General features: G+C 52.9%; 2 protein-coding genes and 1 pseudogene across 2 annotated transcripts in view; 2 read left to right on the forward strand and 1 right to left on the reverse strand.

The window, feature by feature from the left end:
• Positions 1 to 25,856, forward strand: part of ASB13 (ankyrin repeat and SOCS box containing 13) — a 300,312-nt gene that overhangs the window by 87,448 nt on the left and 187,008 nt on the right. The gene's annotated exons all lie outside the window — the stretch shown is intronic.
• Positions 11,315 to 12,456, reverse strand: LOC133259234 (calmodulin-like protein 3; annotated as a pseudogene).
• Positions 24,907 to 25,772, forward strand: LOC133259238 (calmodulin-like). The gene has a single exon (XM_061436471.1). It carries the CDS (start codon positions 25,075 to 25,077, stop codon positions 25,519 to 25,521), a length of 447 nt encoding a protein of 148 aa, XP_061292455.1. The 5' UTR covers positions 24,907 to 25,074; the 3' UTR covers positions 25,522 to 25,772.

Raw genomic sequence — 25,856 nt, forward strand, 5'->3', positions numbered from 1 at the left:
AGAAAACACTAAAAAACATTAAATTGTACACTCTAAATGGCTCACTTGTATGGTATGTTATTTATATCTCATTAGAGCTGTTTTTACAATAAACTGTGGAAAATTCTGAAAGAGATGGGAATACCAGACCACCTGATCTGCCTCTTGAGAAATCTGTATGCAGGTCAGGAAGCAACAGTTAGAACTGGACATGGAACAACAGACTGGTTCCAAATAGGAAAAGGAGTTCGTCAAGGCTGTATACTGTCACCCTGTTTATTTAACTTATATGCAGAGTACATCATGAGAAATGCTGGCCTGGAAGAAACACAAACTGGAATCAAGATAGCCGGGACAAATATCAATAACCTCAGATATGCAGATGACACCACCCTTATGGCAGAAAGTGAAGAGGAACTCAAAAGCCTCTTGATGAAAGTGAAAGTGGAGAGTGAAAAAGTTGGCTTAAAGCTCAACATTCAGAAAACGAAGATCATGGCATCCGGTCCCATCACTTCATGGGAAATAGATGGGGAAACAGTGGAAACAGTGTCAGACTTTATTTTTCTGGGCTCCAAAATCACTACAGATGGTGACTGCAGCCATGAAATTAAAAGACGCTTACTCCTTGGAAGGAAAGTTATGACCAACCTAGATAGCATATTGAAAAGCAGAGACATTACTTTGCCAACAAAGGTTCATCTAGTCAAGGCTATGGTTTTTCCTGTGGTCATGTATGGATGTGAGAGTTGGACTGTGAAGAAGGCTGAACGCCGAAGAATTGATGCTTTTGAACTGTGGTGTTGGAGAAGACTCTTGAGGGTCCCTTGGACTGCAAGGAGATCCAACCAGTCCATTCTGAAGGAGATCAGCCCTGGGATTTCTTTGGAAGGAATGATGCTAAAGCTGAAACTCCAGCACTTTGGCCACCTCATGTGAAGAGTTGACTCATTGGAAAAGACTCTGATGCTGGGAGGGATTGGGGGCAGGAGGAGAAGGGGACGACAGAGGATGAGATGGCTGGATGGCATCACTGACTTGATGGATGTGAGTCTGAGTGAACTCTGGGAGTTGGTGATGGACAGGGAGGCCTGGCGTGCTGCGATTCATGGGGTCGCAAAGAGTCGGACACGACTGAGCAACTGATCTGATCTGATCTGAGAGCTGTTTTTTAAAAATGGACACCCGGATGCTGTTCTCAGCATTTTAAAATAATAGTGGCAAAATATTTAAAAATAATCCCTAGGAAAAACAAATAATTAAAAGATTATAATCTATCCATGAAACAGTGAAAATGTCAGTTGCTCAGTCATGTCCTACTCTTTACAACCCCATGGACTATAGCCCACCAGGCTCCTCTGTCCATGGAATTCTCCAGGCAAGAATATTAGAACGGGTTGCCATGCCCTTCTCCAGGGGATCTTCCCAACCCAGGGATCAAACCCAGGTCTCCTTCATTACAGGCGGATTCTTTACTGTCTGAGCCACCAGGGAAGCCCCAATCTATCCATAGATGAAATATAAGCAGTCAATAAATAGGTAAGACTCTTTTAGATAAAATACTCATTATAGATTTTAAAAATAAAATATAAAACATATGTAAAGTGTGATTCCCATTTTTTTCTAATTTAAAAAATTAAATGTTTTAATTGTAGGTTTGCACTGAATTTTAATAAATAATCCAGAGAGGTCCTGTGTACCCTTTTCTAGTTTTCCCTATGGTAATATTTTGCAAAACTATAGACAATACAATACCACAACCAGGATCCTGAGATTAACACATGAGGCATGGAATGGCTCCATCACTACCAGGATCCCTTGGTATACCCTCTTGGGGCTAAACCCACTTTCTGTGCCCATTCCCATCTTAACTCCTAGCAACCCCTAATCTGTTCTCTGCATCTATTTATCTGTCATTTCAAATTATACATGGAAGTGTATATTATTCAACCTTTGGGGATTCAATTTTTTTTCTCTCAAAACAAATTTCTCTGCAGATTCATCTAGGTTGTGGCATGTACCAATCATTCATTCCTTTACAGTACTGAGTAATAGTCCATGTGTGAGGAGCGATGCATTCACCCAGTGAAGGACATCGGGCTGGTTACAGTTTTAGGGTGTAATGAAGCTACTATAAACATGCTGTTTAGTTTCTCAGTCACGTCTAACTCTTGCGACCCCATGGACTGTAGCCCGCCAGGCTCCTCTGTCCACAGGATTTTCCAGACAAGAATACTGGAGTGGGTTGCCATGTCCTTCTCCAGATTATAAACATATGTGTACTGAAATCTTAAATATATGTTTTTATTTTCCTGGGATAATGCCCAGGTGTGCAATTACGGGGTTGTGTGGTAGTTGCAGGTTTAGGTTTTTAGTTTTTTCCTTTAGAAACTGCCAACCTGTTCTCCAGAGTGGCTGCTCGCTCTACACCCTGCTTGCAATGCATGTGTGATCTAGTTTCTCTGCATCACTGCCGACGGCTCCTGCGGTTGCTGGCCTGGCTCTGTTCCTGCAGCCTGAAGGGAAGGGCTGCTGAGGGCTTTCAGGCCTCAGGAAGGAAGGACAGGCTGCAGGAAGGCTGAGTCCTGAGAACAAGTTCTTAACTAGCGGACAGAGAGGAGAAGACAGGCCAGGATGGTGGAGTTTAGTTGTATTTACAAAGTAGTGGAAGCTCCAGGGAAAGCTGGGGGTGGAGTGGGGAGTCCAGAGTGGGATATGAAGACCAGAGATGGTAGCACCTGAGGTGAAATACAGAGTTAAAGTGAGAAGGGGTGGAGGGGTAGAGATCTCCATGTAGAGAGAGGCCTGTGACAATAGGTGAAAGGAGGAGAGAGAAAGAGACCAGGAGAGAAGACAGCACGGTACAGGTCTAAAAAAGGGAAGAATGGAAGGAAAGTGATGGACGATGGGAAGATTTACAAAGAGAGTTCAACACAGTGAGGACCAGAAGCAGAGAATGACATGAAAGGTCTGGCAGAGAGAAGTCCACACATGGTGGTGGGGGAGGGGGGAGAGGAGGTCAGAGCTAAAAATAGGCACAGAGTTGGCGTCACCACGCCTTTTCTTGGCATTTATGAAGAGCCTGACTGAAGTGTTTGTGACTCTTGGGCACAGACCTGAGGTGACCTGAGGGGCTGAGAACCTTGACTGCATAGATGACTTATCCTTACATATGTAGCTTCCCCAGGACCTGCACTGACCCTGGGGAGAAGGAGACTCAAGCTTCTGCTTCTGGGCCCTCGGGGTGGCACCCCCTCCACAGCCCGGGAGGGGCCCTGGGAGGTGTTCACGTGGCCATGTGTGTGTGTGGAAAATTTGTCAGCGGGCCCAGTCACAGCCATGCTCACTTTCCTCCCTGACTTAGGCAGGTTGCGGTCACTCCATGTACAGTTACACCATCCACACACGTTCTGGTACAGACACGGCCTCGAGGACACACCTCCCACCAAAGGCCTGTGGTCCTACAGCCACACGAAGGCCGCCGGTGATGCCAGGGCTCTGGGAGGACGGAGCAGTGAACAGAAGCTAAGTTCCACATTTACGAAGCCTGAGACTGGGCTGCAAAAAATTCTTCCAACCATCAGATGCAACACAGTAAGGATTTGGTTCCTCTCAAGGCCTAATCCGGAGAAGGCAATGGCACTCCACTCCAGTACTCTTGCATGGACGGAGGAGCCTGGTGGGCTGCAGTCCATGGGGTCGCTAAGAGTCGGACACGACTGAGCAACTTCACTTTCACTTTTCACTTTCATGCATTGGAGAAGGAAATGGCAACCCACTCCAGTGTTCTTGCCTGGAGAATCCCAGGGACAGGGGAGCCTGGTGGGCTGCCGTCTATGAGGTCGCACAGAGTCAGACACGACTGAAGCGACTTAGCAGCAGCAGCAACAGCAAGGCCTAATCAACACTGAGGTTCTTGTCTGTCAGGGACATACATGGTGACGTAGCTTGTGTGGTTGTGGTGCAGCCACATCCCCTGGGGGACACAGGGTCTCTGGTCCTGGAGATGGGTTAGTTCTGCAGTCCGCCTGTGGGTGCTTTCGCTAACGGGTAGCTACATGAAGGCAGGTGTTTCTTATCTCTAGTAAACAACATAGTGCCGGGCATGGAGCAGGCAGTCAACAAATAGTTGTAAGATTTATAAATGAATGAATGAAACACACACTGAAATCAGTATCTGATAGTTCCTTCTCCAGACTCTTGAAAGTCCCTTGGACAGCAAGGAGATGAAACTAGTCAATCCTGAAGGAAATCAACCCTGAATATTCATTGGGAGGAACTGATGCTGAAGCTCCAATACTTCGGCCACCTGATGTGAAGAGCTGACTCATTCGAAAAGACCCTGATGCTGGGAAAGATTGAAGGCAGGAGGAGAAGGGGATGACGTAGGATGAGATGGTTGGATGGCATCACCGACTCAATGGACATGAGTTTGAGCAAGCTCTGGGAGACGGTGAAGGACAGGGAAGTCTGGTGTGCTGCAGTCCGTGGGGTCTCGAAGAGTTGGACACGACTTGGCAACTGAACAAAAAGTTCCTTCTCCAGGCACTGTGAGTGGAGCTTTATCTGCAGGACTACGTGGTTCTGGATGAGGGTCCTGTCCTGTCCACCACCTACCACCCCACTTCCAGCAAGTTGATGGAGATTAGACATGAGAACATTGACGGGACTAGATTCCAACACCCAGTTTCATTCGCCTTGAAGTCCCTAGGTTCTAGATTAAAGAAACCTTGGTTTTAGCTGATTCTTTTGAGTCTTCTGATTCCCCGCAATTTTTTAAACACAGGACTTGCTTGTTGCAAAACCTCCTTGCCTGTTTTTGTTCCCTTTCAGTAGAGACCTCGCCTTGGCACCAGAACTGAAGTTTCCTCACAGGTTTTGGATTACAGAGAGTCCTCCTCCAGCCCCGGAGCGTTCCCGCTGGGAACATGGTATTATTTTTTGAAGCTGTGACTGTGCAGAATCTGAGGCTTGGGTAAGGCCGCAAAGACTCCAGATCCAAGGACCAAAAATCCACTTTTAAAATTAAGTAGAGGACTTTGGACCCAGATTTTTATTTGGAGAGCCTGGTTCTTGGAAATGTAGCTGGTCTCTCTTGGGATGTCTTAGAAATGCTCTCATGAATAGCTTCAGGCATCTGCTGTCCACCCCCTGTTGCAGAGCCTGCTATAGGGGCTTCTTGGGGGTACAGGGATAGCCCCCCTCCCCATGTAGGTGGTGCTTCTGAACTGGTGGGTTTTCTCATTTGGGGTCCTCTGTAGGCCTCTCAGAATCTGTGCTATTGTGAAACTCTGATTCACCCAGATCAAAATGTTCCCTGAGGATGTTTAAAACCATTTCTTGTGGCTCAGTTCTTCCTGGAAAGGAAGATCATCTTTGTTTTTTGGCCACACTGTGAGGTTTGTGGGGTTTTAGTTCCCCGACCAGGGATTGAACTCAGGCTCCCTACCTACAGTGGAAATGTGGAATCTTAACCACTGGAATACCAAGGAGGTCCTAGAAGACCATCTCTTTACCAGCTTATACCTAACCTCCCCTCTTTCTTTCCTTTTTTAAAAAATAATCTTATTTTTTATTTTTGGCTGCGCTGGGCCTTCATTGCTAAGAAGGCTTTTCTCTAGCTGCAGAGAGCAGGGGCTACTCTCAAGTTGCAGCTCCCAGGCTCCAGAGCACAGGCTCAGTAGTTGTGGCCCATGGGCTTGGTTGCTCTGCGACATGTGGGATCCTCCAGGGTCAGAGATCGAGCCCATGTCTCTTGCACTGGCAGGCAGAGTCTTTACCCCTCAGCCACCAAGGAAGCCCCCTAACTGCCTCTCCCACCCCTTTCTGAATTGAAAGACATTAATCCAGTCCTTCTGGGGTATTTTCTTTCTCTCTTTTGGTGGTGCTGATAGTTAAAGGAGACCCCACGCTGATCACACTTTCTGGGGTATTAGCACTTCTTTTCCAACCAGGTCTATTGCCCTAGCTGAGATGGCCCAAGGAGAAGTTCTGAGGCTTCCAACCCACTGTGGAAGGGGGAACTGAGGATGGGGCCTGAGGGCAGTCCCCTGGCCTGTCCAGTGATCCCCACTGAGGGAGCAAGGAAGTGCGGTCATTCATGTCTGGGTCCTCTCCAGTCCCCAGGGACCGAAACCTTTAGGGTAGTCATCTCCCCCATTCAGCAATGTGAGTTCCAGTGGTGCTTTCTGGGGAAAGAAGCTCCCAGATCCAGCCTGGAAGTCAGGGATTGGAGAGACAGGCTTCCTGGAGAACTGAGCCTCTGATAAGAAGGATGGACAGGAGGTGGTCGCTCCTTTGTGCCTCTGTGCCTTTTCCCATGCTGTTCCCAACACCTAGGAATGGCCAAGCCAGTCCTGCCCACCCGCCTCATCCCACTGCCTGTCTGCTTTCACCTCTGCACCCTGCCCCCAACTTGCTGGAAGGCAAGGCATCTCCTCCTCCACTCGCCCACTTCCCTCCCGCCACCTCCCAGGCACTGTCTTGTAACCACTTGCTTGCTTATCTTTCCTCCATCCATCGTGAGGTCCTGAGTCTTAATCATCTCTGTGTCCCCTGAAGCCAAGCACGTACACACACGCACACACAGGCACAGGCATGCACACACTCAACAACGCTAGTTGAATGAGAAGCATATTATTTGCACACAAGTCTGGTTTGGCCCCCGAGCTTCATTTTTAGAGATGCCATTTTCAGCACAGGGGGGCTTCCCTGGTGGCTTAGTCAGTAAAGAATCTGCCTGCAAGGTAGGAGACCCGGGGTTCGACCCCTGGGTCGGGAAGATCCCCTGTAGGGAGGCATGGCAACCCACTCCCATATTCTTGCCTGGAAAATCATCATGGACAGAAGAGCCTCGGGGGCTACAGTCCATGGGGTCGCAAAGAGTCAGATACAACTGAGTGACTAAACCACCACCACTATTCAGCACCGGGGATGTGGCCCCACTTTCATTGGCATTGGTCACCCCTGGTCATCCCTGGAGTCCAGTGAGGCATCACCAAGAAGGACTTTGAAAAGCAGGGGTGTGGCGGCCTGAACTCGCATCACACAGATCCTGCAGGGAGTGAGAGGCGCTTTGGAGAGGAGAGGGTGAAGGGCAGAAGTGATGGGCTCCACAGCTATGCAGAGAACTGACACAGAGAGAAGGCGGGGCTCTGGAGTCAGTGCAGGGTGTGTGTGTGCGTGTGCTAAATCGATTCGGTCATGTCTGACTCTTTGGGGCCCCATGGACTGCAGCACACCGGGCTGCTCTATCCATGGGTTTCTTCAGGCAACAATAATGGAGTGGGCTGCTGTGCTCTCTTCGCCCAGGATGTAGGCAGAAGGAAGAAACTCACATTTCAGACCCATGTAAGGAAACGCTTTCTGAGGAAAAGAATTATCCAATTGTTGGCCAACTGGTCTGGAACTCTCTCATGGACACGTTCAAGGAGATGCAAACCAGCCCTCTCTCCAGACGCTGTCAGGTCTGGGCCTTTCATTCTGGATGGAAAACTAGCCCAGATGAGTCCCTAGGTGGTGTGCAGACCTAGGATTCTTCAAGTCTAACATGTAGCTTCTGGATGCCTCCTTCCTTCTGAACCGAGTGCCTGGCTCCTTCCCCTCCCTGGAAACTCCGAGGCTGCTAGAAAGATTGGAAGCCTTGAGAAGGTGTTGAGGGAACCATATGAAACTCCTTCACTGATTGATTGATTGTCCCCATGGGCGCTGTCTCCTTTGGGCATGGACACCCTCCCGGCCTTTCCGGATTAATTCAAGTGCATCTCCCAGGACCAGCCCCTGACATTTCTGTCCCCTGTACTTAGAAGGAGGTGCCCCAGCCCCCCAGCTCCTGGCACCTGGTCGGAAGGCCAGGGGAGGCCTCTGACAACTTGCTTCCCCTCTCTGGGTGGGTCCAGGCACCTGTCTGAGACCCCAATCGCTATAGAAACAAAGAAGATGGTGGGGAGGTTAGCAGGTGAGTTGGGCCCAGACCTTTCTCAGAGATAGGTTTTTTTTTTTTTTTTTTTTTTTGCTGTATTTTCTGGTAGAGAAACACATCTCATATTCCCCATTCATATTCATTGTGGGCAGTCTCCACCCCACACGTGAGTTTTAATTTTAAATTTCTCTAGTGGAACAATGGAGTCATTTTTAGCCAGCCAGTTTGGGGCGCCTTTGAAGGGCCCCTGGAATCTGCAAGGATCCACAGGAGCCGGCGGGGCTGGGCTGCGTTTGATTTAAAATTGGAAACAGGAGGCAGAGGAGAAGCTTTATATAGCCTGGGAGGTCCAGGAGCCCAGCGCTGATTTATGACCAGCCTGCTGAAAGCCCGTGGAAGCCGAGGTAATATTTATAAATTCCTTCTCCAAGGATGGATGGAATGTTCTGAGCTGCAGCAGAAAGCACCTTTTTGGGGATGAAGGGAGGTGGTTTAAGTGCAGCTATTCAGTGATCCAAAGGAAAAGGAAACGATGGTGTGGAGGGGCTGCTCCACGTCTCTTCTGGAAGCACGGGCTGGTCCGCAGGCCTGGGCTCCTTGCTCACGTCTCCGGGACCTCCCTCCCATCCAGGAGGGCTTGGGGCCTCCTTTCTGATGCTCTGGACCCCCCCACCACCCCATCCTACTCAAAGAGGCCAGGGTCCCATGCCTGACAAATGCGGTGACTGCATTTTACTAGTGAAATGAATAGCTGGGTATCTGGGGACAGGACAGGTCCTGGAGCTGTGGGGAGGGAGGAGGGAAAAGAAGATGGGGGCGGGGAGGCTAAAGACAGACACAGGTGCAGTCCAGGAGCCTGAGTCCTAGGCGAGAACCAGAATGGGAGTGGTTGGTGCCTGGCATGCAGGTGGGCGCCTTGAGGGGTCCCCACCTGTGAGCCATCGTGAGGGACTTGTGGCCACTGCGGTGTGGATGTACCAGCCAGGGCAGGAGAACCCCAGCCTCAGACAGCATTGCCCTCTGTGTGCCCCTCTGGCCGGCATCCCTGTTCCAACCCCGGCAAGTGGGGAGAGTGGCCAGCAGGCTGCCAAGCTGGCTGATGACCCTCCTGGAATGAGACAGGACCATGGAAGACATTTTTAAACATTGTGTCAAGAAAGCAAAACCAAGGGAGGCACAATCCCCCTCAACCTTGATGCCGGATTCACACCTGCTGGCAGAAGGGAGGCCCATGCATCACCAACCCACGTGTGCTGGTTCCCCGAGGCTCAAGGTCATGAGAGGTGAGCTGAAAACAGAAGGGCTCTGTTGTCTCTGGGGAGGGGGCAGTGGTTGCAGCCCGTCTGGACCCCTAACCTGCCGCCCAGCCTCTGGGCATCACTGGCACACCCACGGGAAGACCAGGAGGTCTTTCCAACACCAGCCGCATCCCTGCCCTGCCCCACGGGTCTCCACGAAGGGCTCTAAAACCTGTTAAATGTAGGCACAGAAAGATACCCCAGCCCTTCTAGCTGAGGTGTGGGCAGGCACACAACCCCTGTACTTCAGGGCACCCCATGGGATGGGGGGCACTGAATGCCAGCTCCCCAGCCAGCTCCACACTGGTGCCTACAGACCCGTGGACACTGAGCAGGGATACTTGGGACCCATGCCCTCACTCACCCCTCTTCTCTACCTCCTGCAGCACTGAGGGCACATGCCATGGAAGGCATAAGGCCCCTGGGGGGGACGTCACTGCTTCTTTTGGCAGGGGGGGCCTTGGTGCCCAAATGAGCCTCTGAGGCGATGGGCACTGGACTCTGCCCATGGCACTGCGGGCCCTGCATCCATGGCATCTGGATGTGCCGTCCTCTTTTACAGGCTTGTTCCCAAGTCTGTGTCTGGAGGCGCTCAGCCACCCCTGGCTGTTGAGGCGGGAGGAGGCTGAGCCCACGAGATCCCATGGTCAGAGTCCCGGCTCCCCTTCCTGCGTGAAGGGGTCTCTGTGGTTGCCCTGCCTGGACCACTTCCCATTCCCGACTCCGACTCTTCCCTTGGACCATTTCAAGGGAGGGACATGCAGTGCTGGGGCTGGAAGGATAATAGCAATGGTAGCTGCCATTTATTAAGCACCGACTGCATGCCAGGTGTGTTAAGAAGATGGTATCTAATCCTCACAAGTGCTGGAGGAGGCATGGTTCTCATCAGGTCACGTGGAGGCCCCAGGGGTGATGGGTGGGGAGGCAAGAAGCAAGGTTGAGGTACAGACATGCCTCTACCCCCAGCTCTGCCCCTTCCGCTGCTTTCTTAAGCTCTCAGTGTCTCGGCTTCCTCCTTTGTAGACGGGGAAGCGATGAAGGGCAGCTGCTTGTAGGGCGGCTGTGAGTTACTGTGCAGGCAGTGTGCTCACAGGGGGATCTGGTGCCCAGTTCAGCTGTCCCCATGGGGAGGACGAGTGACTTGGCCCAGTCAGTGGGGGCAGCAACAACCACCAGAAGGCCAGAAATGCCAGTCTGACCAGGCCCAGAGCCCATGCACACCCCTCTACATATGAGGACCCATGTATGTGGGGAGGGTGTTGGGAAAGGACTCATGGAGATGGCCCAGCTGCTCTGTGACCATCCCAGGGCTGGCAGCCCTTCCTGATGAGCCCCGGGGTAGCGTCCACCCCTTCAAACACTGATGTCATCTCTGACAAGCCCCTTGGCCTCTGGGTCATCTGATGCCACCTCTGGGAGCCAGAGTTTAATGCAGGAAGTGCATCTCTTACTGCACTGGCATCATGGTGGCCTCTCCAGTGCTGGAGTCTTCACTCTATACTTCCCAGCAACTCCATCGTGAATGCAGGGAGACCACGGACACAGACCAGTGTTCCTTCCACCCCACAATCCGCTCAGATCTTAGAGCTCTACGTGGATTTCTAACCACCCTTTGCTGCCAACTCATCCATTTTATTTGAAATAAAAATTCAAGATTCACCTTGCTGAGACCCCTCTCTTTGCTCTGCCCACCAGTGCAAGATTTCATCACATTTCCAAAAGACACAAAAAGAGAGATTGCTGCCTCTTGGAGCTAACAAGGATCATTTCTGTCTGAACCAGGGAAAAAGAGCAGGAACGCAAGCGTCTTCTTTATTCCCCTGCAGCCTCTTTCTCCCTTACATTCAAATTTCCTTCCAAGAAGGTGAATATAAACCCGTTAGAACTGACTCCTGGCTTCAAGAGATGAATCACCATGGTTTGGCGGAGACAGAAAGGAACCAGGGGGCATGTGGGGAAGAGAGGTTGGACCCTGGTTGTCAGCCCCAGTCAGCGCCCCTTGCCCAGGGCCTGGGCCACCCCCTCCTCCTGAATCAGAGTGGATTGATGGGGGTGCCAGTTAGGGGTCCTGGGTGGAGGGCCCTCCCCAGGGACACGCAGCTGTGACTGTCTTCCTCTGATTCCTGCCCAGGGCCCCCCTCGAGCATCTGCTCCTGAGGCACTGAGCATTTGAGCTTTGCTGGTCTTGGCAGTGGTCTGGGTCGTCCTGAACAAGGAGAGTGTGGGAAGGTGGGCAGGAGCAAGGAAAGGAAGTGAGGGCAGAAATCTGGATTGGTCAGCCAACCAGAGAAGGAGCAGTGCCCGGAGGGGTGGGGATCACAGAGACGGGACACCTGGGCAGGGGTGGGCTAGGAGAGTGGCCTCACTTGAGACCAGCAGGTGCATGAACTCCTCGCAGTTCACCTGCCCATCTGCGTCCATGTGTGCTGCCCGGATCATCTCCTCCACCTCCTGGTTGTTCAGCTTCTTTCCCAGCCAGGTCATTGCATGCCGCCACTTGGCGGTGCTGACCAGAATTTTGCTGTCCTTGTCAAAGACGTGGAAGGCCTCCCAGATGTGGTCCTCGCTGTCGCCAGCCTTCACCTTCCAGGCCATCAGGCCCAGGAGCTCGGGGAAACCCACAGGGCCCCTGCCGTCGCAGTCAAGTTCACCCACCACTTTCTGGAGCTCGGCCTTGGTAGGGTTCGGGCCCAGTGACCACAAGACAGTGCCAAGCTCCTGCATGGGAATGGTGCTGTTGCTGTCTGAGTGGAACAGGGAGAAGGCCTCCTAGAACTCAGCTACTTGCTCCTTGCTCAGTTGCTTGGCCATGACCATTGCTAGGAGGTGGCTGGGCATGCAGGGAAGTGGCCGTGTGTGTGTGGAGATGGCCTTGTGCATGTGCAGGTGGCCAGGTGCGTGGACAGGTGGCCGAGAGCACATGGAGGTGGCTGTGCTGCATGAGCCCCATCTTTCACCGGCACTTAAAAGCAGCCGGGTTGTCCCTCCCCTAGCATGCTCCCCACCCTGCGGTTGCCTAAAGCCCAGGTCCTGTTGGGACAGGAGTCTAGGACCAGGCAGCAGGCTGGCCAGCTGGTTGCACTGATGCCAGCAGCTCTGGGAATGGCCAGACCCTTGTCCCTACTGGCCGGAGCTGCGGGGACAGCTTCAGAGAGGTGAGTGGACAGCCTCGAGAGGGATGAGTTCTGGGTTTGCCTACTGGACTCGCCCAGTTCCCACTCTTTCTCCTCCAGTCTTCACACCTTCCACACTTAGTAAAAGCACCAGCCCTGAGCCCTCTCCTCTCTGAGTTTGGGTTGGGTTTAGAGGATGACCTGTGAAAGGAAGACTTGATAAACTAAGTGCTATAGCTGGACGGTGTGTCCCCACAAGATCATATGTTGGGGGACGTGTCCATGAAAGACCACGAGGGCAGGGTCAGGAGAAGCACTGGCCGTGGGTGTGAAGCTGACATGGTGTCCGGGGGGACCAGAGGCCAGCATGCCTGGGTCACATTGCCTGACACTGTCCGGTGGATGGGCTGCCATATTCTATGTCCTGCCCTCCTCACCTGCAAGGCGTAAGTGGCCAACAGGAGTCTGCAGGTTTCTGGGTCAGAGCCTGAGTGGACTCTTCATAAAGCAAGTTGAAAGGGAGCTCAGGAAGGGTTTTAGAGCTGCGCCTGACTCACAGGACACAGTGCTGTGATGACTGAATTGTTGCAAACTGCTGGTTAGGAAACTATGACAGAGGGAATGTTTTTCATTTCCTGAGCTGTGTGTTTTTCCCCCTGTGGCCTCTTAGGGTGGTGATTCCCTTCCCTGCAGGATCTATTTGTGGTCTTCAGTCCCATTTATACATTTAAGGATTACTGCAGACTGTAAAGAGCCTTTAAAAATGTCTATCAATATTTTCTGTGTTTGACATGAGAACTAATAAAATTTTAATATATGTAAATGTATTTTATGTATTCATAACTTTTTGTAAGGAATGTAGAATTTTATTAAATTTTTTTTTACTGGAGTATAATTGTTTTACAAGGTTGCTTTAGTTTCTGCTGTACAACCCTGTGAATTAGCTATAAGTATACATATGTCCCCTCCCCCTGAGCCTCCCTCCCACCCCAGCACTCCTCATTGTACCCCTCTAGGTTACCATGGAGCACTGCGCTGAGCTCCCTGTCTTACAGAAGCTTCCTACTAGCTATCTGTTTTATGCACAGCAGTGTGCGTATGTCCAGCCTACTCTCCCAATTCATCACACCCTCCCCTTCCCACCCTGTGTCCACAAGTCCCTTCTTCATGTCTGCCTCTCTATTCCTGCCCTGCAAACAAGCAAAGAAGAAATGAAAAAGCAAAAATAGCGTAGTTTTATAAAAAATAATTAGGGACTTCCCTGGTGGCTCAGCAGTAAAGAATCTACCTGCCAATGCAGGAGATGTGGGCTTGATCCCTGAGTCAGAAAGATCCCCTGGAGAAGGATATGGCAACCCACTCCAGTATCCTTGCCTGGGAAATCCCATGGACAGAGGAGCCTGGTGGGCTACAGTCCATGGGGTAGAAAACAGTCAGACATAACTTAGCAAGTAAACAACAACATAAAAAAATAATTACATTTCCAAAAAAAAAATTAGAATCACAGTACCTAAAAAAAATAATTTTTCAAATCTCCTTAATGCCTGGCTTTATAAAAGCTTGTCTGCTTCTGCACTCAGTCTGTGGGCAGGTACTTTGATTTGAAGTATATGATAATTCAGCATCACATGATAGGCACACCTGGCAAAGGAGAGAATGTTTAATGACCCTTCCAGAGAACTGTGGTTCTTCTTGTTGGATACCATATCAAAAATTGACAGGTGGCAGCTTCTTAAAAGTTCACTGTGGTATGGACTCGGGAACCATGTCAACGAACTTTCATCCTGTTCCGTTGAAATCCACTGGTTGTTCCTGTGCTCCGAGTGATCTTTCACCCGCTCGTGATTTGGTAATTCCATGTGTCAGCCAATTGGAAACTACTAGTTTACTGAGTATTGGAGAAGGAAATGGCAACCCACTCCGGTGTTCTTGCCTGGAGAATCCCAGGGACGGGGGAGCCTGGTGGGCTGCCGTCTATGGGGTCGCACAGAGTCGGACACGACTGAAGTGACTTAGCAGCAGCAGCAGCAGCAGTTTACTGAGTTCTGCAGATCTTCTGAATGCTGAATCACTTTATGCATAGTTTAAAAAAATTATAAAGGCCTCTTGTGTCTCCAGCATTGGCAGGCAGATTCTTTACCACTAGTGCTGCCGGGGAAGCCCCCACGTTCATCAATATCATCACCAATTCTGTTAGAAGAGGATCTAAGTATTGGGATCTAAGTATTGGGAAGTCTCAGGGCTGTTTCTGATTTCCCCCCCGACCAGCACTGGTGGCTCAGACAGTAAAGAATCTGCCTACAATGCAGGAGAGCCCTGTTGGGAAGATCCCCTGGAGAAGGGAATGGCAACCCACTCCAGTATTCTTGCCTGGAGAAGCCCAGGGACAGAGGAGCCTGGTGGGCTACAGTCCATGGGGTCACAAAGAGTCAGACATGACAGAAGTGGCTGACACACACACAGACAGAAGCTCTCCATGACAGGACGGGCCCTGCGCTCGGGAGACATCATTTGCTGAATGAGTGGAGGGCCGGGTCATCACTCGGGCAGACTTCTTCCACCTGCAGGAGGCCTGGACCTGTGTCATCCCTTCCAGCCCTTCCCTCTGGGTCAGACCCCATGGGGTGCCCCCAGGCGCTCCCTCCCAGGTGCCAGCTTCACCCATGGTGTGGTCTGTCATCTCTTTTCACTGTTCACAGGTTTGCCATGTGGCTCCGTGGGGGCGGGTGACCTCTGTGTTGACCCCTGGGAGCAGCTGCTGAGGTTTCACTCTCTGGCCTTCCAGCCCTGGCTTCTCCGAGGCTTCACATCCCCACACTAATGCTAGAAAAGTCCACTCCCGCCCACACAGCATTCTTGCTGTTCAGGCCTCAGGAGGACAGACTCACCTCCCAGCTTCCTGCAAACTGTCTGATCACCTGGGGCACTTTGATCCAACTCGGTCTTTATTGTGGAATGCTGGCTTGGCTTCATAGAGAGGCCCGAACACAGTCGGGGTGATGGGGGCCAGCAGATCTGGGGATGGTGGACTTCTCTCCTCCAGGCCAAATGTCTGGATGTGAACCCAGCAGGATCAGGCAGGAGGTGCAGGGAGGCTCAGGACAGAGGTGGGCGAGAGTCCTGGGAAGGGAAGTGTGGTCCCAGGACCCCAGGGTAGGGCCTCCACCTTCTCCCCTTGTGGCTTTAGGGCCAACAGCCCCTCAGAGTCTCCTCGGTTCCAGTGCATGCATCCAAGGGTCAGTGCAGGGCTGTCCCCGTCTTGGGCTGTCTCTGGGGTGTTTGGTCTGCGCGGATCAATTTCCTACCTGTGACTTTCCATCACTCAGTCTCCCAGAAATGAGCGGACACGCCTGGGTTTGCAGGGAGCACACAGCATGCACTATTGTTGTGGGAACTTTGCAGTTCACACACAGTCTAAGAGTAACAACACTGACACAGACAAACACGGGATGTGGTGGTGGGATACCGAGAGGTGAGTTCAAGCCCACCTGGGGGCAGCAAGTAGCCTCTACCAAGCACGTGGTCTGGACCAGTGCTTTCTGGGGCTTCTTGCTTTCCAAGGCTGGGAGGGGCCAGTAACATAAGCGCATTTTTGCTCAACTTCCTGAGACCTCGGGAAAAGCAACACTTTCTTAGTTGCCCTTGTTGCCAGGAGAGGGTCTTTGCAGCTAGTGGGGGGCCTTCTGTGGGAACTTGTGGGGGTCTGGATTGTCCTTTCTCACCTCCCCCTGAAGACAGTTGCAGCCCGGAGCCTGACCAGCTTGGGAAGGATGTTTGCTTGGTCTTGGTCTTGTGTGAGTCATCAGGACTCCTCCAGGCCTGTCCTGGGCTGTGCCTTCAGTTCAGGGAGGAGACCATCGATCTGGATCAGAGCTGTGCAATGTTTAATTAAAACCTGATAAACAGTCAGGTGCGTCACCCTCCAGGACATGGGCGCTGCTTCCCGCCTCCTGCTCGGGGTCATAGGCCACCCAGGTGATTCGTGTTTATGATCTGAGGCCTCACCTGCGGAATGAAGTCCACCGAGTGTGGAGGAAGCCCAGTGCTCAGGTTGCTCTGAGGGTTCCCTGTGTCTTCCTGGGCTGCCGTGTCCTCCAGGCAGGTCCTGCTGCTTTCTTCAGGTGGCTGGTCTATGAGTCCACCTCCAGGGTGCCCCCCTGGGCCACCCCTGCCTCTAATCCTTCCAGCTCCTCATCAGCTTATCTGCACCCACAGTGTCTCTGGGGGCCTCACCCTACTTCCCACCCAAGGTGACATATTGTTCAGTCACTTGGTCGTGTCCGACTCTTCGACCCCATGGACTGTAGCACGCCAGGCTTCCCTGTCCTTCACTGTTTCCTGGAGTTTGCTCAAACTCATGTCCATTGAATTGGTGATGCCATCCAACCATCTCATCATCTGTCACCCTCTTCTGCCCTGAATCTTTCCCAGCATCAGGGTCTTTTCCAATGAGTTGGCTCTTGGCATCAGGTGGCCAAAGTATTGGAGTTTCAGCTTCAGCATCAGTTTTTCCAGAGTTGCTTTCCTTTAGGATTAACTGGTTGGATCTCCTTGCAGTCTAAGGGACTCTCAAGAGTCTTCTCCAACACCACAATTCAAAAGCTTCAATTCTTCAGTGGTCAGCCTTCTTTATGGTCCATCTCTCACATCTGTACATAACTACTGGAAAAATCATAGCTTGACTATATGGCCCTTGGTTGGCAAAGTGATGTCTCTGTTTTTTGATATGCTGTCTAGGCCCTAACATATCGGTGCCTGTGTTTAGTTGCTAAGAGTCACTTTGATTAACTCAGGATTAAACTCACCCAAATCAAAACACATCAGTGCTACAGCTCACAAAAAAAGTAGCCAAACAGGACAGAGTCTCTTCTTGAACTTCCTGCTTTCCTGGGGAAATGATGGTTTCTGTGATTCCTGTGGTAACTTTTCCCAAGTAGCTTACCCCGCCGTCACTTACTGCCTCCGCTGTGCTGTGGGCAGGCGAAGGGATTCTGGGCTGGCCTTGGGGTGGAGGCCAGTGGAGAGCAGGCTGGGGGTGGGCAGGGCTCATGTATGTGACTGTCCCGCCTTTCAAACTTGCATTTGATGGTTTGAGAAAAAATGGACAAAGTATTACAGAGACCAATGTGGCTGAGGGGCTAGAACGCCACGCTACGAATCTTTTGATACCGAGATGCACTTGATGAGTGGCTAAGGAGGCCCATCTGTTCCTTTGAGCCCTCGTCACCACTGGGGTGTGGTAATTATGTTCAAGAGAACAAGCTGCTTTCCCCCAAGGGTCTGGGACTCACTAAGAGGCCAGAAAGGTGTTGGTTCCAAGTTCCCAGCCTTTGAAGTTTATGGGGTACGTGCTCAGTCACTCAGTCATGTCCGACTCTTTTCGACCTACTGTAGCCCCCCAGGCTCCTCTGTCCAGGGGATTCTCCAGGCAGGAATACTGGAGTGGGTTGCCATTTCCTCCTCCAGGGGATTTTTGCGACCCCAGGTATTAAACCCACATCTCCTGTGTCTCCTACTTTAGCAGGTGGATTCTTTATCCTTGAACCACCTGGGAAGCCCAAAGTTTATGGGTGATGAAAACCTTTGCGTTTAACACAGGAAAACACGTGTATGTGCAGGTTCAAGCATCTATGGGTGGACACATGTGCCCGCTAGTGAGCAAGTGAGGTGTGGTTGAGGCAGGAGGCTTGGGGCGTGAGCATGGTATCTGGACAGGGCATCAGAAGAGCAAAGTAGTTTAACTCTCTTTAAGGTCATTCATCCCCTGGATTTGAACTTGCTCTTGGAGACACCTGGACTCTGCAGAAGTCCTTCCAGAGATGCCGAGGGAGCAGGAAGAAGCCGATGGGCGCTACTCTGCTTCCTTCCTTTCCCCCCGCCAACCAGGAAAGCCTGCTTTTAGCCACTTCACTCATGTTGGACAAGTCAGACTCTCCTGACCCCTGGGCCTCACCTGTCAGTTGATCACAGTGAGGCCCAGAGCACCGTGCAGTCACACTTGGAAGGGTCACAGAGCAGCTGGAACATAAGAGCTCAATGAAGATGAACTGCTCTCTCTCAGACCAATAAGGCTTCATTTGAAATGTGGCGCCCCTGCCAATAAAATTCTGAGAGCCATCCTCTAGTGCAATGCCCTCATTTTCCAGACCTGGTAACCCATCAAAACTAAGTGGTTATCCAGGACTGTGCAACTGGTGAGCGAGGGACAAAAATGTGCCTCATAGGAGGGTCTCCTGGCTCTGGGGCAAGTGCTCTCTATGCCTCCCAGGCCGGATGTCCTTGGAGAATAGACCCAAGGGTGTTTCCAGCCTCTGAGGGGTCCTCTCGCCAGCCTCAGCCCCTCTGGAGGCGGGGAGAGTATCTGGTCACTGGAGGCTCTCAAGGTCAAGCTCAACCCTGGCAATGGCATCTGTTGAATGGACGAAGAAGGCTCTGCTTGAGGCCACGTGGCTGGATGGAGGCCCCACTGGGATAGAACTCAAGTCTCCTGGAGCGAATGATGGAGTGATGGAGGGGAGGACCAGGGTGGGGGAAGGCCTTGTGACTTCAACCTCCCAGCACCCTAGGGAGAATCAGTGCAGTCCTGGCTCTGAGAGCACCAGCAGAAAGTCCTCCGTGCGCACTTCCAACCCCGGACGTGGAGACTGGAGGGGTGAGTGCACCTCAGGGTCTGACATCCCACCCCCTCCATCCCCTCCACCCTCTACTTCCTCACCTAGACCAAAGGCTTTGCGCCTGGACTGAGTTCTTGGGAGCGATGGGGCTGAGAGCCAGAATGTCTGTTTTTACTAATGAGATGCCGGCAGAATCAGCACTGTAAGTACAGATGGAGGAGAGACGCTGTCCTCCTGGCACCTGGGCTAGCCGTCTGCTCTGCGCTCCGCTCTGGACAGATGCCATGAGAGGTAGAAGGGTTTGGGCTTCGTGGTCTGGCAAGCCCAGATCCAAAACCCTGGCTTGTCCATGACTCTGGTTTGTGACTTCTCTTGAGCCTCAGTTTCTTTATCTGGGAGCGGGAGTGAACAGCGAGGATGAGATGAGGTCACCTTCAGAACCCTTCTCAAGGCACCTGGCACACGGGAGCGCAGCTGTGAGGAAGACTATCACCCTCTCCCCCAGGTAAATGGGGGAACACAGGTGTGGGCATGGCTTTACCAGGTCAGGCAAGTAGGCGCTGGCAGGTGTGGAGGGACAGCTGGGGACAGGGGAAAGCTGGGGCTGCCACCCCTGCTGACCACAGATATAAAAGGTTCTCATCAGCCCATCACTGAGGGCACCCAGAGTCCTGGGGCCGTACAGAATCAGGCGCAGAAGGAAGCAGAAATATGCTTCCTCACTGTTGACCGGTGACAGCGGGTCTGTAGGAGACTCCAGACCAGGAAAGAGCAATTTCCCCGAAGAAGGAAGCAGCCTGAGAGACAGATTCTGTTTCTAGGAATCTTGGTTGGCTGGACGGGATTGTGGGAAAGAGAGACCCCAGCTCTGGTGGCAGAGAAAGGGCTTCTGGGATCTCATGATGAGGGAGGAGGGGGCAGGGATGCTGACCCAGATCCTGGGCACCGGGCTGAGCCATCCTGGCCACGGGCAAGAGGTGACCTGCCAGGTTATGCCGTGTGCTTGTATGGTTGGAGCGGAGCTGCCCGCACTCCCCAGGCGTCAGCCCTGACCTGGTCTAAACCAGCACCCCTGTGCGGCTCAGCCAGGGTTCCCCAGACAAGCACAGGGAGACGAGTGCCCCCTGCTCAGGACTGGGTCCCCGTCTTCTTTTTAAAAAAAAAACAAAAGGATTTATTTTTTACAGCACTGAGTCTTCATTGCTGTATGGGTTTTTCTCTAGTTGCTGAGCGTGGAGGCTACTCTTTGGTTGTGTCTTCTCTAGTGTGGAGCAGGGGCTCTAGGGCACCTGGGCTCAGTAGTTGCAGGCTCCCAGGCTCGAGAGCACACACTCAGTAGTTGTGGGACATGGACTCTGCAGCACACGGGATCCTCCTGGATCAGGGATTGAACCAATGTCTCCTGTACTGGCATGTAGATTCTTCACCACTGAGCCACCAGGGAAGTCCCCCATCTTCTGTTTTGTCAGGCCCACAGTGCTGAAGGCAACTCTGGGCTTTTCCTCAAGTGATGTCACCAAAAGAGATGAAGAGGACGCTGTGGGACACTGGGCGAGAAGTGGGGAGGCCAAGTAGAAAAACAGCAAGCCAGGACTGTGTAGCGAGTAGCCAGCACTCCTGCCGGAGTCCCAGTGGGCAGTAGGGCATTGCAACACAGCTGATGGCCACACTCATCTCCTCTGACCACCGGAGGGACATTCCAGCCAGTTCTACAGTGATGGGAAATAAAACACGTGAGACCTTAGGAAGATTTCCACCTGGGATGGTTAAAGTGAAAGTGCCTGGTGTCCTGGGATAAGTCTCAGCCCTCTGGAAGCACTTGATGGAAGCACTTTTTACAGAAAGTGCTGGAAGACAAGTCCACTGTTACCGGGTCAGGCGTGTGCATGGATGGTGAGTGGAGCATGATATGTCTCCTGCCAAGTTCCCCTAAAGAGGGGAGAGGACAGTCCTGCCAGTCTGCCCTATGCAGGCGAGTTGTGGGCCCTGAAAATCCAGCAGCCCTGGCTGGCGAAGAGTCGTGGGTGCAGAGCAATCAGACGCATGCACGTGATGTGATGTCTACCTCCTGGAAGCCCCAGAATCACACATCTGCTGCAACAGAGACCTGGAAAGTGGCCTCCAGCCTCTGATCATGTCCTGAGAACGTGCTCATCCAGCGAATCTGCTCCTCTACCAGGAGCACCGGCCATGTGAGGGCCAGTAGGAACAGGAAACAATAGAAGCGCTAGGAGCGAAGTGGGACAGACACTGTCCCCCAAACACCTGGGAGCCCAGGTGTTTAGTTCAGATAAAGACTTTCTGAGACCTTAGAACAGCCACCCTGGTCCCCTTCAAGGATGCTTGTCCTTTGGCCTGGAAGCAAATGCCGGGAGGAAGCGTGGAGGTGCCGGGCGGACAGCAGCACTTGGGTAATGGGGCAGCGAGGGATAGTGGAATCCCTATTATTGAGTGCCTTCTGTATGCCAGGCTCTAAGCGACTGCCTCCTGTCCTCTTGTGTCACCCTGACATCCCCGACACCCCATAAAGCCTGTGCTGTGTCATCTCCTTTAAAGGGAGGCCCCTGGAGCTGGGGAGGTGAAGTCACCCACCCCAGGCTGGTGGAGAGGCCAGCCCCACACCCCATGCTTTCCAGATCCTGCCGTGTGGCCCAAGTGGGAGTGCTGTGTTCAGGGTGGGGGCCTGGTGGGGGCAGCAGGCTGGAGCAGGGGAGGGGGGCTTGCCTTGTGGGCGGCAGTGACCCCCACACGGTGTCTTTTCCCTTTTCTTGGAGTGGGTCTCCTGGGTAAGATCGTGGCAGGGCCGTTCCTGCGGAGACTGGCTCAGGCGGACGGACAGGCAGGTCCCTGCAGGTCTGGGAGGCGGAGGAGCCTTAAGACCCGTTCTGCTGGTTCCTGGTGTTTCGCCCACAGAACCCAGACAGCAGTGGGGTGCTGTGTCAAGTCCCTGGGAAGCGGAGCCACCCTTGACCTGGATCTGCACACCTCTCCTGCACACTCAGCCACACACATTCACGTGCACGTGCGCGCACACACACACACACTTATGGCTACTGAGTGTGCGGGTTCCCTACCCCGAGGGCCTCAGGACTCACCCAGCCAGCCTGGAAGAGGTCACCTTCCTGTCCTAGCCTCCTCCATCACCCTTCCTCCTGTAGGACCAGGGTTGAGAGAAGTCGAGTGTCCCTGGGAGAGAGAGGTGGGGTCAGGAGCAGACGAGGCCCGGCAGGGCAGGCTTGCTGGCCCACCTGCCAGAGTCTCCTCTGCTTCCCCCTTCCCTCTGCTCCAGGCTCTCCTTCCTCTGCAGACCGAGCACCCCAGCGGGCAGCAGGCACAGACATCCTGCGCCCCTGCGGGGACCACGGCCTCCCTGCTGGGTCTGCAGCCCTTCCTCCCTCCTCCTGTGCCTGAGGGCTGCCCAGGGAGTGGCAGCCCCCAGTCTCCTCATGCTCAGCCCCCAGCCTCCCAGGTGGCCATCCTTGTCCTCTTACCCACTGGCCTTGAGAGCAAAGTCCTCTTCCAGTGAATACTTCTAGGAGTGTTGGTTCACACCAAATGCAAACATGAGGACTGCATAGTCAAAGCTATGGTTTTTCCAGTAGTTATGTATGGCTGTGAGAGTTGGACCATAAAGAAGGCTAAGCACCAAAGAATTGATATTTTTGAATCAATTGGTGTTGGAGAAGACTCTTGAGAGTCCCTTTGATTGCAAGGAGATCAAACCAGTCAATCCTAAAAGAAATCAACCCTGAATATTCATTGGAAGGACTGATGCTGAAGCTAACGTTCTAATCTTTGGCCACCTGGACTCATTGGAAAAGACCCTGATGCTGGAAAAGATTGAAGGCAGGAGGAGAAGGGGACAACAGAGGATGAGATGGTTGGATGGCATCACCCACTCAATGGACATGAGTTTGAGCAAACTCCAGGAGATAGTGAGGGACAAGGAAGCCTGGCGTGCTGCAGTCCATGGGATTGCAGAGTCAGACATGACTGAGTGACTGAACAGCAACAACCAAACACAAGGTGGTCATGGAATAACAGCACCTTCCGTTGATCAAAGAAGCTTTGAGCTTTGATCCTAAGAGGTCTGATCAGATACGGGGACTTATTATCCTATCTGATAGCTTTGTATGTCTGTCATACAGACACACAAATTAAGTCCCCAAATCAAAGATGGAATTAGAACCCAGAGTTCAAGTCTCCTGACAGTATCTGCAAAGCTCTCCACTTACAGTGCAGAATCAGCAATGAGAGTAAATGAGATGAGAAGAAAAGGAAATTTAAAGCATAGATTTAAATCTTCAAATATTCTTTAAAAATAAGCAAGGGAGCTGGGCTGGTCCCAGTAATCAGTGGCCCCACCCTCCCCACTTGTCTTATGAAGCTGGTCTCCCAGGAGAATCCACACCCTCCACCCAAGACAATTGTCAGTTTCATTGAGAAATTGATTGCTCATTATGTATTGGCCTCTGCACTCTTCTGCTCTGAGATGAGATAGTGATCGTCTTCATGATGTCTGTGTGCGCTCAGTCGTGTTCGACTCTTTGCAGTCCCGCCAGGGTCCTCTGACTATGGGATTCTCCAGGCAAGAATATTGAAGTGGGTTGCCATTTCTCCTCCATTGGATCTTGCTGACCGAATGACTGATCCTGGTCTCTTGTGTCTCCTGCCTTGGCAGGCAGGTTCCTTACTACTGAGTCACCAGGAAAACCCTTCATGTGAGGAGATGGGCAACCAGAAGGTTTCCCATCTCTCTGCATCTGGCTCCCCTGGACTCAGGGTGGCCGGGGGTGGATGTGCATGGTCAAGAAGTGGAGAGGTGTTTGCCCACTGCCTTCTAGGGAAGGACAAAATGCTGTCAGATGGCTGAACCAGGAGTGGAACTTACTAATTTCTCAGGAGGACAGAAGAAGTCTGCTCCTCCCCTGGAGGCACAGCTGGGGCAAGTCAGGGGATTTATAGGGATCATGAGGGAATTTGCTTGAGAAAGTCACCATGGGGGCCCCAGGGCAAATGTCCCTTTACAGCCTTGGATCTCAGGGCTTAGGACTTGGGTATGGTCCCCAGGGCCTGAGCTCTTGGTCTAAACTCTGCTTCAGAGCAGTGGACATAGGTGAAACAGATAAGGCTATGCAGCCTGGGAATTTGTCTGCTTAGGGCTGACTTAGTAAACCCATAAGGCAGACCAAGTACCAGCCACCCACTTCTACATCCTCCCGCCCCTGGCATCTTTGGGGGCTGCCCGATCCAGCCCAGTGCTCTCAGGCAGGACCCCTCTGGAGTTATAAGTGAAGGGTCCCCGCCTTCCTGGGGTCTCTGTAGAGAACCCGGGACTTGGGACAGAATCAGAGAAGCTAGAAGGGAGCTAGAGGAGAGGACCTTGCAGGATACTGGAGGCTTCCTCTCGCCTCTGAAATCACACTTCGAATATTCACTTCATGAATGAACCTCAGCAGTACTTGTGGCAGGCTCTGCCCACCCCCGCCCGGCTCCCCCTTTCTCCAAGCCAAAGGCAGGGAGACGCATCCCCACCTGAGGACCTGCCAGCCACTGTGGGCTGGAGAGTGACGAAACCCGCAGTGCATCCTGGGAGAATCCCACTCAGCTCTACCACCACAGCCCACCCTGCAGGACGGGGGCTGGACAGCCCCAGAGAGAACAGGAACGCTGGCCACAGCCCTCCCGGTTCTCAGGGCTGTGGGAGGCTCCCCTCCCCTCCCCACACTGGTCTCTAAATTTGGAGAAGTTGTCTTGAGCCCCCCATCTTGAGCTTGGCTGGACTGTGAGAGTGCCATGGGCACTGTGCTCTGCTGTTGGGGTGGGCGAGGCCCGGCCACGTTGGTTCTCTGCAGCCTTTCATGGGGCCGGCCCGCCTCTCCAGTTCCTGTATTTCTTGTCAGTCTGCAGTCCGCTGTCCCTCCCTGGGAGGAGGATATCGCCCCGGGACATGGGGTGGGTGGGGAGTGTCCTCCTCCCTTTGCTGGGATGCACAGAAAAGGAGGGAGTTCCCAGCAGTGGCAAGCCTGCCGCCTGAGCTGTGTTCTCAGACACACACAGCTTTGGTCCCGAGCTGGTCCCAGCTCTGACGTGAGCCCCTCCGGTGGGTTGGCAGTGAGCTGGCAAGCTCCGTAGCAGGTGCGAGCGACATGGCAGAAAAGCTGTCCGAAGAGCAGGTGGCGGAGTTCAAGGAGGCCTTCGACAGGTTTGACAAGAACAAGGATGGCACCATCAGTGTGCAGGAGCTGGGCACTGTGATGCAGGAGGTGGGCCTGAAGCTGTCAGAGGCTGAGCTGAAGAAGCTCATCTCCCAGCTGGACACGGACAAGAACGGCAGCATCAGCTTCCAGGAGTTCCTGGAGGCCATGGCTGCAGGGCTTCAGACCTCAGACACGGAGGGACTGAGGGAAATCTTCCGTGCCTTCGACCAGGACGACGATGGCTACATCAGCGTGGACGAGCTCAGGCAGGCCACATCCCAGCTGGGGGAGAAGGTGTCTCAGGACGAGCTGGACGCCATGATCCGGGAGGCGGACGTGGACCAAGACGGCCGGGTGAACTATGAGGAATTCGTGCGCATCCTCACCCAGAACTGAGGTCCCCCTACCCCCCGCCTGCTCTGCTGCCCCCTGCCTCCGCCCGACTCTGGTTCCACTGCCTGGTCAGGCCCTGCTTCCATGTGGGGACAGTTGGTGGTGGGCAGGAGGGGCTTCCCCGTCGCCTGGGGTCTGATCTGCCCAGCCAGACGGAGAGTGCTTGAGAGACGGGGGTGCTCCTTACCTTGCAGAGCTGTTGTGAGGAGACCCAAAGTGATGCGCCTGTTGGAATAAAGGGATGTGAGCTCCAAGGTGTATGACTGTGCTTGAATGGGGGTAGAGGGGGGCTGGGGAGGGTGGGGTTTGGGTGGGGTCATTGAAGGGCCCCAGCGGGG

This window comes from Bos javanicus, chromosome 13 (genome assembly GCF_032452875.1).
Source record: "Bos javanicus breed banteng chromosome 13, ARS-OSU_banteng_1.0, whole genome shotgun sequence".
NCBI lineage: Eukaryota > Metazoa > Chordata > Mammalia > Artiodactyla > Bovidae > Bos > Bos javanicus.